Below are 13878 nucleotides of genomic sequence, written 5' to 3' on the forward strand. Positions count from 1 at the left end.
AAAGGTTGACATTTCCTGTGGGAGGTACCCAAAGAAGTGGGGTTATATAATTCATATTCGAACTTAATCTTTGTTAGAAGAAATACTACGAGGATCAAAAGTTGGACCAAATCGGTTAATCCATTCAAGAGCATGGGCGTAGCCAGGAATAAGTAGGGAGGGGCAGCTTCCCCCCAACCCCCCTCCCCTAGTTCCTACAAAACAGTTCACTTGTATGTTAAAAATTATAAATATTACGAAAAAACAAGCATTTGCCCCCCTCCTAGAACGACCAATAAGCATTCCTGGCTACGCCCATGTTCAAGAGTTATCGTTTGCACCATTTTAGTGAAAAAGTGTGAATTGTGGGAGGGGTCCCGGAAGAATTGGACCGATATAACCCACATTGGGAGTAGATCTTAGTTTGTAAAAAATATTACGAGTTATAAAGTTTGAAACAAATCAGTGGATCCGTTCGAGAGTTATCTTGCGCTCCAGGCAGACATGGAGACGGATGGACAGGTTCTATTTAACCTCCAGATTGTCTGAAACGGATTTCGTCCAAACATATTTCTGAGCTTATCAATGTTAGCCTGAATCCTAAAAACTGAGGATATAATAAGGAGACACGCTGCTGAAGTAAAACTGAATAAAAGAAGTACGGAATACTACGTTCAAAAAAAAGGAACTTATGCGGACATAAAGGGTCCAACCTTTAATGTAGTAGCTTATATCTATAAAAAGGTCGAAAAAAATCTTTTGCAGTAGAAAGGTTGTCATAAAATGTGGCTTGCGTTACGATGGTTTTTTGTCAGGCCTTGGAATCGAACATTCAGTGTGCAAGGCATACTTACCATGGTACAGCGGTGACACCATAAAAAACATTGCAAGTAATCATAGAAATATACTTATTCGACATCATAGTCACATTACACCCTTTATAAAAGAAACTTATTCTTATTTTTACAATTCCGGATTTCTGTACAAACGAAAACGTTCTCACAACGAGACTTTATGTTAGAAGGTCAGAAGCCTCCGCACAAAAATTCGGCATCAGTTTGCTGTAACTTATTGATTAAGATATCGAAATTATTTTAGTTTTGAATTTCCACCTTACTTCGCCACCCAGCACAAAACAAAGGGGTATGCTCTAGTATTGGAATTCACTTCAAATTCTTCGAAACAAATGTAATCCAGAGCAAAAGTTTTGATTGTTACATTCATTGAATGTCCGCTTGGCTGTTGTTGGTTTCAATCAGAATAAGAAAATGCTCTTGATATTTTTTTCTATTAAATTATTATTGCTGTTGTTGTTATTGTTATTAGGTTGGTATTATTAATCTGTGGTAGATAGTGCCAAGCAAAGTATGTGGCTATTATTATTACGTTTATAACTCATTTTAAAAGTGCGCGGGCAGCAGCAGGTAATGCTACTCCCAGTTTCAGAGCTTACGTACATAGAGTACTGTTTTTGTTGTTGCTGTGTCATTGTTTCTGTTCTTTGAACATTACTGACTGGTTGGTTGGCTGGCTCCAACAACAGCAAAGATTGACTGCAACAGAACTACCCGTATCCGTACCTAATCACAATGCTTGCTGTCAGTATGTCCGTCTTTTATGTGGTTTTTGTATTGCTCTAACCAAGGTTTTTACACCATTTGCCTATAAAAGTCTCCAACGGTTCATTGCAACAAACAGTTTATTTAAATCGTTTGTCGTTGTCGGACTTCAAAAAGCCAACGCCGTAACTTCGTTGAGCAAACAAAAAAAGTTGGCCACATAAGAGCCAACAAATCCTTTTTTATTAACGGACCCAAACGTAAAGGCCTCGGATATTTCTTCACAACGTAGCAGTTTACTGTGTCGCTTAAGAAAAAAGGATTAACACCGACAAACAAATACAAATATACAAATATGTTGAGATTTGTGAGTGTTTATTTGAAAATGAAATTATGTTCAATTAATTAAAAGACTGTGGATAAATTTGAATATGTGTTCAGAATTTTTTAAAAATGATTTAGATGACTGAGTATGAAATTAATATTGCAATACAATATAAAGAGTGGTTGTGTTACAAGAAATAAATTTTTTCCACTAAACAAAAAAATGTGCCTTAAAAAAGTGAAAATCTGTATTAATTGGATACGCCTTGTGGCTTAAAATTAGAACCAAATGTACCACGAAAACATTTTTGTATAGACTTACGTAAAACTTCAATTCGAAGTGTAAGCCAAATCTAAGATATTAAAAACATTAAATGGATGATATTTCATTTTTTTTTTTCAACTCGAAAAATTGGTATACACAATGAACAAAAGTGCATTTTTGAGCAGCGTTAAGTTCAAATTCGAATGCGAGAGGGCTAGGACCCAGTTGTCAACTAGTTTGACTCTCATTTCACATTTCTGGTTCATATCAGATAAACCACTTAATTGTCAAAATATTTGACAAAGGAAAACGGTTTGGTGTAGCTTGAAGACTTGGTCAATTGTTTTAAATGATAGACCCCTTTCAGATTTGCAACAAACCTCATAATTTTATGCACATCTTACAACTAACTAGGAAATCTCTTTCAAAAATATTCACTAGAACACTCCTCACTGACGTCCAGATTTCTCGCCAACAAATTAAAATGTATTTTTATTAGTGATATCTTAAAAGCAGACATCTTAAAAACACAGTGAGTTAAGACTTATTTCCGAAATACTTCCAAAAATCGATGATTTCTTATTTGGGTTTTGTGAAAAAATTAGCGGAGGTAATCTAAATGATATTAGTGATATCTTAAAAACAGATATTTTAAAAACACATTGAGTTAGGACATATTTCTTAAATAGTTCCAAAAATCTATGATTTCTTATTTAGGCTTTGTGAAAAAAAAAATTAGCGGAGGTAATCTAAATGAAGCAAAAGATATATTGATTAGTTACTTTGTATGCATATTTCAAATGTACTTTCTATAAAATTTATTTTATTTATTTATACTTGCATAAATTAGCGACCAAAAACAATTCTCAGTCCATTTAGCCATGTCCTTCTGTCTACTGTATTAATTTAAGCATGTAGACGTATGGAGATAAAACGCAAATACTTTGCACAGATGCTTTCAATAAAGTCACGTTCGAAGACGGTCTACGTTTTTGTATATCCTACTAGTTTAAGGTTCTATGCTTTTTAGACATATTTTGTATTTTTTGAAATATCTTGTTTTTGTTGTAACAGTGTTCTTATTATATCGCTCATTTACTCAAAGAGTGACATAACTCGAAAAATGGGGTTTTTGAGTTTGCAATTTCTATTTTTTTCCACGACTTCTACTTTATATTGTGTCAACTTTTCAAGTTGATATCTCTAAAACTCAACGAGTTACAGATTGTTTGCTTGGAGTTTAGCATAAATCATCAAAAATGTTTTTTGAGGTTATGATGAACTTAAGCACTTCAAATCATGCTTGATCTTGCACAAAAATTTAGCACTGATATCTGGCTAGCTCTTTACAAAATATGGTCCAATTAGTTATGTTATTTTTTGTGTAATAATATTTGTAAGTTGGGAAGTCAAATTTCAATCGACAACTTAAAACGCGTTTTTCTCGAAACTTGATTTTTTGAGATGTGTCACTCTTTGAGTAAATGAGCGATATGTTTGTAAGTTTATTCTTCTGATTAATCTGGCTCTGGGTATATCTCCAGTTCTAGAAATGTGGCTGCTTCGATGGGATATAACCAATGTAGTTGTTGAGTAGGTTTGGTAGGGCAGTTGAAAAGATGAACTTCGTAGTGCGGACTTGTGCCGCATGCTAAGCAGATGTTTTGCACGGTGTCATCGATTCCTGCCCTATAGGAATTTAAGTGGACTGCTCTGTCCAGAGCGTAGTTGAGCCAAAACTAGCCTGCTTTGCCGTGGCAGCTGACGCTCCTTAGCTGCCATTGATGGGGGTGTTCTCCAAAGACCGCATTCCCACGATATTTGTTTATGACATCTGCGACTGCATCCGTGTGAATGCTAGTTACACCTGTTTGATAGGCTTGAAGATCTACAGGTTTTCTCTTATAACGTTGGACCTCTCTTTCTAGATAATGTAGACCTCTCCTGACATGTCTGGGTGGAGGAGTTCCTATCCGCCATATGGTGTTTAGGATGGACCGCAGCAAGTACTGCAACGAGAGCATGCGATTGTGCTGCTATATTGGAAGAATTTTTGTCTCCTAATTTTTGTGGTACACTGAAGACATGAGGAGACCTGACTCTGAGGTCATAGCGATTGGCTCGACGGGCTCATCACGCTCATTTGCTACTCCCGTCGCCTCTGCTGGGAAATTTGGCCTCACTCCGAGTATTCGACCAGCAGGTATAAAGCTAAAGGCTGCAGCAGTGATGATGTCTCGAAACGGCTTCTCTGCTACCCGAACATCAGAAGGATTGGGCATATATCTGAAGCGGTAGTTAGTAAACCCTCTGAAACTAGGCTAATTAGCGTTCCCATGTTTGATGAAATTTCGCGTTCAGAGGTAATGGATCGGTGATCCAAGAGAAATTACGAGTTGTCAGGTAATGTCATTTGTCAGACCAGGTGACACGATGGTTATATCTGGTAGGGGTGTCCTCATCGACAGGGCGAAACCTAGAGCTATCAATCTGCTCAGCCAGCATATTGCCAAGGACCGAATGCCAGAACTCATGATGAGCATTAAAGTCCCTTAAGACCAGACGCTTATGACATCCCAAAAGCGGATTAATGTTGGGCCTATAACCTTAGTACAGCTGTTTATCGGCGAGATACATACGTTAAGCAACTCTACCTCTGCGATCCTTCCTCAGTACGTTGCAACCATCGCAACTCTGTTGTTGTTGAGCTAGGTTTCCTGCTCCTGGTTCTTCCGACTCATAAAATCCACTATTTCCTAGATCTTACCTCAGAGTCCATTGTAATTAAATTCCAAAAAGGATTCCTTTTTTAGGGATTGGAACATCAACGCTGGTGTTAAATGATGCATGTACGGCTGCTGTTGGTCGGATTGCGGGGGGTCTCGTATTCAGATGTCGACCATTCACTGGGGCCAGTGCTTCTATAGTTTCTATTAAGAGAGTTTAAAGTCCGAATAATACAAGTGCAGATTCGTAATTTGAGGAGATCTTCAACTTTATTTTTAAAATAGTATTTATACGCAATACCACAATATGGACAGTTAGATTTTCCGAAAATCTATGTAACCCGGCGAAATATTCGTCGTAGACCCCACATGTGGTATACCAAAATTCATAGCTCGACGAGATAAAGCGATTTTGGGATGTGTGTCCGTACGTCCGTCAATTAAAAATTGCAATCAAACTCCAGGCCGCAATTATGGACCCATAGTCACAATGTTTTGTATGGAGGTCGGGTTCAGACCGGAGTAGATCCCTATAGTTTTTGGTGATGATCGCAAAATATTAAGTGGATGAAAAGGACCAAAAACAAAATTTTTATCCGATTTTGTAGCCGTTCTGTAGCTCGCAGTTATAGAATAATTGGCGTAAAATGTTAAGCAAGGTTTGAGTTTACGATAAGGAAGTAGCTTGCAATTTACGAAGAAGATCAGATAATATTTAAAGGGCTAAATGGACCAAAACTTTTGTATGAAATTTGGTAAAATTTGTAATATAATGGCTATATCTTTATTCCTGGAAGACACATCCTACCCACGTAACACAACCTTCAAAATACCGAAAATCGTTCTATGGGGGCTATATGAAGGCATGGACCTATACCGACAAATTTCATATGGAAAGTTTTATACCCCAAATGAAGACTAATTAACAGCCAATTCGGAGGAATATTGAGGACACAACCTTCAAAATACCGAAAATCAAGAGGTACCGTTCTATGGAGGCTATATGAAGGCGTGGACCTATACCGACAAATTTCATATGGAAAGTTGTATACCCCAAATGAAGACTAATTAACAGCCAATTCGGAGGAATATTGAGGCCACAACCTTCAAAATACCGAAACCATTCAATGGGGCTATATGAAAGCGTGGACCTATACAGACAAAATTCTAAGGGAAAATACCAAATTTCAGACATTTCGATAAGATAATGAAGCTGAAACCTTCAAAATACCGAAAATCGGGAGGTACCGTTCTATGGGGACTGTATCAAAACGTGGGCCGATATAGCCCATTTGCAATACCAAACATCCTAGGAGTAATAGAACCTTCTATACAGAATCACATAGCTTTATCTTAAAAATTGCGAGATGTATCTTGATTTTAACAGACAGACGTGGTTATATCGACATGGTTATATCGACTTAGAATTTTACCCTCATCAAGAATATATACTTTATAGGGTCTCTGGTGAATATTTCGATGTGTTACAAACGGAATGACAAATTTATTTATACCCTCCATATTATGGTGGAGGGTATAATAAAAATAACACAATCGACCATAATGTGTCCGAGTGGAGCGGCTGTCTATTATGACAGCCGCGAGTCCTTTAACCTAACATATCTTATGTATGTATGACTTGACGGCTAAAATATGTATGTATAAATCATATAAAAGAAATTCGTGGAAAACTAGTGCACAGAGGTAGTTGTTGTTGTAACAGTGTTTATTATTGTGTTTGCGTGTTCGTTCTTCTGCTCAATCCGGCTCTGGGTCCATCTCCAGTTCTAGGATGGTGGTTGCTTCGATGGGATGTAACCACAGATCCACTGGAGTTACATGCGTTGGTTTGGTAAGGCAATTGAAAAGGTGCAGTGTGCCGTGCGGGCCCATGCCGCATACTGGGTAGATGTTTTGCACGGTGCTGTCGATACTTTCCCAATAGTATTTTAAGCGACTGTAATATCCCGAGCATGGATGAGCCAAAACTACTCTGGTTTGTCGTGGCAGCTGACGCTCATCAGCTGCGATAGATGGGGGATGTACTCCGAGGACTTTGTTCACACCGTATTTGCTTATGGCCTTAGCAACTGCGTCCGTGTGAATGCTATTCAAACCTGCCAGATATACCTGTTGATCTAGGGGTTCTCTCCTATATTGTTGGATCTCCCTCTCTAGAGCATGAATATCCTTCCTGATATGCCTGGGTGTGTCGGGTCTATCCAGCATATGGTGATTGGGATGGATCTCACGGTAATACCCGAGCAAGTACTGCAACAAGGACGGCATTCTGACAAGTTTAAATTTTTTTCCATGCGTATCAACTAAATTCGGGGACAAAATTGGCGCCGCATAGCTTATCACTAGACAACGGATTTTGCATATTTGCATATTTTTTATTAATAAAGATACGGAAATTCTGATTGGACCAAAATTCGTTTTGAAGAAAACTAAATGCAATGACAGGCTCATATTTTTTATTTTTTTGCATATTTGCATATTTTGCATATGCACAAAATATGCAAAAAATATGCAAAATATGCAAAAAATATGCAAAAAATATGCAAAATATGCAAAAAAAATATGCAAAATATGCAATTATTTTTTTTGACGAAAATCGTCAAATTAAATTTGGAAAGTCATCAAAAAGTGTTCTAAATTAAGTTTATTTTCGTTAAACGTCGATTTCTTAACAGATTATTATGTTATTAATTATTTTTCCGCCACAGCAATAAATCTGGAATAAAAGACTTAGAAAATTTCCTATAACCCAGCCTTCTTATTACAACATAAGTTGCTTTCTAATACAAATTTGTTCAAAAACTCAATCAGAAATGTCAAAATGAGCGTATCCAAATATGTTGATAGTTTCTGCTCGGCCAAATTGTCTGACAGAATATCAAATGAGCTAGAAATTAAGACTAAGACAATATTTCATAAAATCTTTCATATTTTACTAAAAACATATAACATATAAAAACATATACAGGGCAATCATGAATATTTCCCTCCGAATTTTCCGCACGGAAAATAATTTTAGAAAGTGAAATATTTGTTAAAAGTTGAAAGCTACTAGATTCGCTTCATGATGGCATATTCTAGTCGAATCGACAAAAATATTCCCTTTTTGGGCATAAATATGGAAAAAAATTGTGAAATTTGGGAAAGGAAACAAATTATGCACGGAATTTTTATTCATGATTGCACTGATAACTATATTTTAATACCCTAAGGGCATAATGTCTTAGTGAATGAGTTTGCAACATGCAAAAGGAAACGAAATAGACCCACAGTTCCTTTTGATGATCTGCATAGATTCGCACTTATCCATCTGGCCAGGTCTTTTTGAAAACAAAGTACAGGTCACATTTATAGACCAAATTGGCATAAAAATTGGAGATTTTTTGGCCCTTGGGCGATCCCTGTTTATTTTAGTAAGAATCGATTCAGATTTGGATATTGCACCCATATATACAGTATAATCTCGATAATCCCTACACCACAGGTTTCGGCGGTGTCCGAATTATCAAAATGTCCGGATTAACGAATAGTAAAGAAAATAAATTATTTTCTATGATTAAATAACTCGTGGTAGTTATATAATACTCTACGTGCTCTAAGTGTTAAAAATAGTGAGATTTTTCTATATGACAATCCGGACATTTTTATTGGCATTGCCCGTATTTGTTCCTTTCCTTTCAAGACTCAATTTTCCCAAATTACAGAAAACGCCAATCAGATTGTGAAAGTAGAGCTAGAAATATGACGTTTTTAAAGTATACATCACGGTGTAAGCAAAACACGGGACAGGTGTGAAATTTAATTTTTTTTGAAAATTAAGATTCCTTGAAATCTTTGCCTTTTAGATGTATAGTGCCTTTGGCAACTTTAATGACAATATTGCGGCGAATATTTTTCTTAATATATTTATTTATATCCTAGACAACAAGACTAATGTGCTATAAAAGGTGTTATACCTTGTACTCGACAATTTTTTCTAAATGTTGCTGAAAATATTTTACAGCAACTCCTCCAAATTCGAAACATTTGTAATAATTAGTTCAAATTATCGAGTACACGGTCAGGTATAAGTTATTTAATTGTATAATTCTTTTCGACTGTGTTATCAAAATTGTTTTCCTGTAGCAGGAATGAAAGAACTATATTTTTTAGCATTCCAAATGCTTTTCTAGCAGAAATATTTGAGTGGTTTCGCCATGTTAAAGATAATTCCAAGGGTTTGACTTATTTTACCACTACCACGCTATTGTGTGGTTTTTCTGAGTGATGTCATTTTGCTCTAATCATTTGGTGTTCTTCACATCAATTTTAACTACTTCCCATTTTAAATAAAACTTGTTGTTTTTAAAAATTTGATAACATCAAAACCCGAGATTAAGCTGAAATTATTTTACAACAATAAAATAATACACATCTCAACAAAACTGCCAAAAGTGAATCTAAAAATAATGCATTACTTTTCGCCGAGGAGTGAACATTTCCCAATTCTGCATTAAGCGGTTGTATGCTTACAATATACATATAAAATTATGTATTTTTAGTGCATTAAACTAAAACCATGTCAACAATATTAAAGCGGCAGTTAGAGCATTTTTCCAAAGAATTTTTTTGACCACAAATATAGGACTAAACAGTATAATATATATTCAAATCTAATATGTGGATATTCAAAACGTATACTTCTAATTATAGTTATATTCCAGAACCTGGAATCGTAAATGGTACTTTAAAGTTTTTTCCATTTTGAGCTAAAAAACGAACCCTTTTTCCAAAAACTAGAAAAAATGCGCTTTTATCTAAACAAAAATAGCGATGACTAACTCTAGCTCCTTTGTTTTTCTGCTAGACAATTTTGGCCGGTTAGAAACTATCATCATATTTGGACATGCTGATTTTGACATTTCTAATTGAGTTTTTTAAATTTTTCCATTATCTATCTACATTTGTATAGGAAGCAAATTATGTTGTAATAGGAATGCTGGGTTATTTGACATTTTCTCACCTTGTGAAAACTGAATTAAGTCTTGTTAGTCTAGATTTATTGCTGTGGCGGAATATCTGGAGAGTCTCAATAACATAATAATCTGCAAAAAACTATGATAAACGTCAAAAAACTTAATTTAGAATGCTTTTTTGATGATTTTCTAAATTTAATTGACGATTTTTGTCAAAAAAAACACTTGCATATTTAGCATATTTTTTGCATATTTTGCATATTTTTTGCATATATTTTGCATATTTTTTGCATATATTTTGCATATTTTTTGCATATTTTTTGCATATTTTTGATATGACCTCAAATATCGAAAAATTGACCCTCAAAACGCCTAGATCCAAAATTTGAGTCCAATCGGATAAGAAATAAAAAACATGCTAAAATCCGATGTCTACTTATCACAGACCGACCTATCGCGATATATGTGGTCAACAAGGTTTCTTTATCTGCACCCCAAGTGCTGCCGGCTAGGGACTTGAGGACTTTGTTTTTGCATTTCGGTTTGTCGCAGATAGCTACAGCATGCGCGGACGGCGTGAACGTAGTGTCTTTGTGGTCGGAATTCTGCTACCATCGACCACGACATTCAACTCTCTACTATACTGCGCCGTCCATGTGGTGAACAGAGTGGTCGTAGATTTAGACGCGGATATCTGCATATTCCTCGCGTGGAAAAATGTGGTAAGATCGGCTAAATAAGAGATCAGTCTCTCACAGATGTCATCAGGGTAGGTACCACACGCCAGGGTCGTGCCGTCTCGAGTGGGCGGAATACAGGCAAGGTAGAGGTACTGAGGTAGTGGTGTAGGGTATTACATGGTCGGCCCCGTCCGATTATAGCCCTCTCTTACTTGTTTTTCTTAGGGTGTTTAACTAACCCCAACACCTAAACATATGATATTTTTAATTAATTTCGCGTTGGAGTCGAGATTAATAACCGATGATTTTTTGCAAATGAAAAAGGAGAGCCGAAGATTCAAACCCACACAACCAACATTATGTGATCGCCTTCGCTGTGGACAGCGGCTCTTCAGGCATGTCGATTGTGGAGTGGCTTCTCTGTCATCGAACTTTTTCTCATTCAAATGTAATTTGTTTTTACAGTGGTGGATATTTGTCCACTCAATCTGTATGGCTTTCATGACAAACGCTTAGTGCAGCCTTTGGAAGTTATGAGTTTTAGCTCTGAACGTTAACACGCCGTGATAACACTTTTTTCATATGCTCAAACCCCACTTGCAAAAAAATCATCGGTCATTAAGCTGGACTCCAACGACAAATTAATTAAAATTAGTATTAAAATAATCTTCGCCCTAATAAGCAAAATTTTCAAATATGATATTTAATGTTCTCAAAGGTGGTGTCAGCATTGGATGTTTACGGGTGCCAAAGACTCTTTAAAATGTCCTCTCATACCTCGATTCATATTTATTTAATGGGACCTCTTTTTATCCCAGAGTCCGAACGTGTTGTCTAGCGTACCATATGTTATCTCCACTTGAAAAATAACAGATTGATTCCTCATCTTCCTACTTAATATCTTCTTCGAATGTTAATTTTTTTAGTTCACAGGAACAAAATCCACGTTCAACGCTTAAGAAACATAGGTTTGAATCATTTGACTACGTTGACCGATATGACTCATTTACAATAGGATAAACATGAAATACCTTTCTTAAAGAGGACGTCCTGTATCTTGATTTCAACAGACTAACATGACTACTACTAAACTTAGCCTAAAACATATAATAAAATTTTCTTTAAAATATCTTAACAGATCGCTCTAACAACACTCATCGCTTTGGCTGCCGGTCAAGGATATCACAGCGATCCCAAGACAGCAGCCATTATCAGCGAGCAACGTTATCTGTCTGGTGATGGTAAATTTGGTGCTGCCTATACACAAGAAGATGGCATTAACTTCAAAGAAGAGACCGATGCTGATGGCACACGTCACGGCAGCTACAGTTATGTAGATCCAACTGGTCAAAGGAGAACAATTTCATATACGGCTGGCAAAAATGGGTAAGCATGAACAAAGTTATGTAGAGTTTGCCAACATAAGCTATGAAAAATCATATATTCTTGCATGGGCGTAGCCAGGAATTGCTAGGTAGGGGCAGCTACCCCCACCCCCTAGATCCTACAAAACAGTTCATTTGTATGTAAAAAATTATGAATATTTAAAAAAAAACAAGCATTTGCCCCCCCTAGAACGACCAAAAAGCATTCCTGGCTACGCCCATTTATTCTTGCTTCATGTTGCTTAATTTATATTTATCCATAAACGTGGGAACAAACAACTTTTTGCCATCAACAAGGTGCAGCGACGAAACCTATTGATGGTTTCGACTGGTGTTGTGTACGAGTATTTTAAAATAAATTGCGAATGACTCACAACGCTGCACAAATATGGAAGTTGTTTATGTTGAGATCAGAAAATTAAGCTTAAGGAAAATCAATGTGAAGTAAGGTGTTTCTTAGTGAAATAATAAATGACACAATATAAGCATAGGTGGGAAAATAGTTTTCAAAAATCTGAACTCATATGCATGCATACACAATTCATAGTATTGAATATCTAGTTAAATAAATATGTTCGCGGATGTGAATGCTGTAGCATTCATTTTCAAATAATTGGGTGTATTTTTGCACCTCTCTGAATTTTTGTTGAATCCGCGAACGTGTTTGTCATGAAGAAAACTACACGGCAAATTCGATAAGCAAACTCCAAGTCAGAAGAATATGTACCCTCGGAGAACGAGCGACATTTAAAATAGACTGCCCATAATTCTCAATAATTACATTTAAATAAAGTTCATATATAATGGTCTATTATTATTTATATTAAATTTCTCAATTTTTTCAGATTCCAAGCATCCGGTGATCATTTGCCCGTGGCTCCTCCAGCACCACCACAACCCGTGCCACAACCTGGTTATGCACCACAACCCCAATACCAACCACCAGCCAGCAATTATCGTGCCGATGATTACGGTGATGATGGCTCATACGATCCCCGTTACAATGACCCTAACTTCAGTCAAAATCATCAACCATATCGTCAACCTGCTCCCGCCCCAGCCTACAATCCTCCAGCTCCTGCTTACAATCCTCCAGCTCCAGCCTATAATCCTCCAGCTCCTGCATACAATCCACCACCACCACAATACAATGCTCCCCAACCTCAATACAATCCTCAACCACAACAATACTATCAACCTACCACACCAAATCCCCATCGTTTTGCACCACCCGGTAAACTTTCTCTGAATCGTACACCTGATGGTTTCACCTACAGTTTTAATAAAGTTCGTTAAAAATGTAGTTGATAATGCGATGAGAGAGTGATAGAATGAGTTTTGTTTATGTGTATTTTTTGTAATAACTATTTTAAATTTAGTTTAAATATAGATCCAAGTCCCACATTACTTTGTAATAATATTCCTTGATAAATCTCTCATTTAAAGACATATTTTTTTAAATTGTATTTTCCTCTCTCTCACTCTCTTTGACATTCTCAATTTTTTCGTTTTCCCGAGACTTTACTCACAATCACTGCCGTTTTCCGTTCCACTTTTTCAATGATCGCGATCTACAACTTGACCTATCGAACTGCTACATTTCCATTAACCCCTTTCCCTTCCTCACCCACCCATCTTTGACTCAATGCATTTTCTCACTTTTATTTTTCCACATTATTTTTTATTTCCTTTTGAACTATCTTGATCTTGTGATATCTCAAAAATTGTTGCAACAATTCTTTTCAGGTTTAATTTTCCTTTTTATTTTAAATATTTTTTTGTTTGTTTTTATAATTTGTATAACTTTTCCTACTGTTCAAAATAACTCCTGTGTATTTTGTAAGAATTTATTGTAAAGAACAACAAATACTATCAACCTCAAATCTAATGTGTGTGCTAACAAAAGGTTTGAATCTTTTTAAAAATAGAAAAGTTATAATAAAATATTGAAATTCAAAAAATTGTTAAATTGTTTTATTTCAAT

General features: G+C 36.1%; 1 protein-coding gene across 1 annotated transcript; it reads left to right on the forward strand.

Moving 5' to 3' along the window:
- Positions 1-1354: 1354 nt before the first annotated feature.
- Positions 1355-13855, forward strand: Cpr100A (Cuticular protein 100A). The gene is made up of 3 exons (XM_073959332.1): positions 1355-1905; positions 11648-11895; positions 12740-13855. The coding sequence occupies exons 1-3, from the start codon at positions 1894-1896 to the stop codon at positions 13188-13190; spliced, it is 711 nt and encodes a 236-aa protein (XP_073815433.1). The 5' UTR covers positions 1355-1893; the 3' UTR covers positions 13191-13855.
- Positions 13856-13878: the final 23 nt, after the last annotated feature.

This window comes from Musca autumnalis, unplaced genomic scaffold, assembly GCF_047663935.1.
Source record: "Musca autumnalis isolate F117 unplaced genomic scaffold, ASM4766393v1 scaffold_1, whole genome shotgun sequence".
Classification (NCBI taxonomy): domain Eukaryota; kingdom Metazoa; phylum Arthropoda; class Insecta; order Diptera; family Muscidae; genus Musca; species Musca autumnalis.

Excerpts from the sequence above, each read along its gene's own strand:
- Cpr100A (XM_073959332.1), top strand. Across the intron at positions 11,896-12,739 it reads TATACGGCTGGCAAAAATGG|ATTCCAAGCATCCGGTGATC; the intron begins GTAAGCATGAAC and ends CAATTTTTTCAG.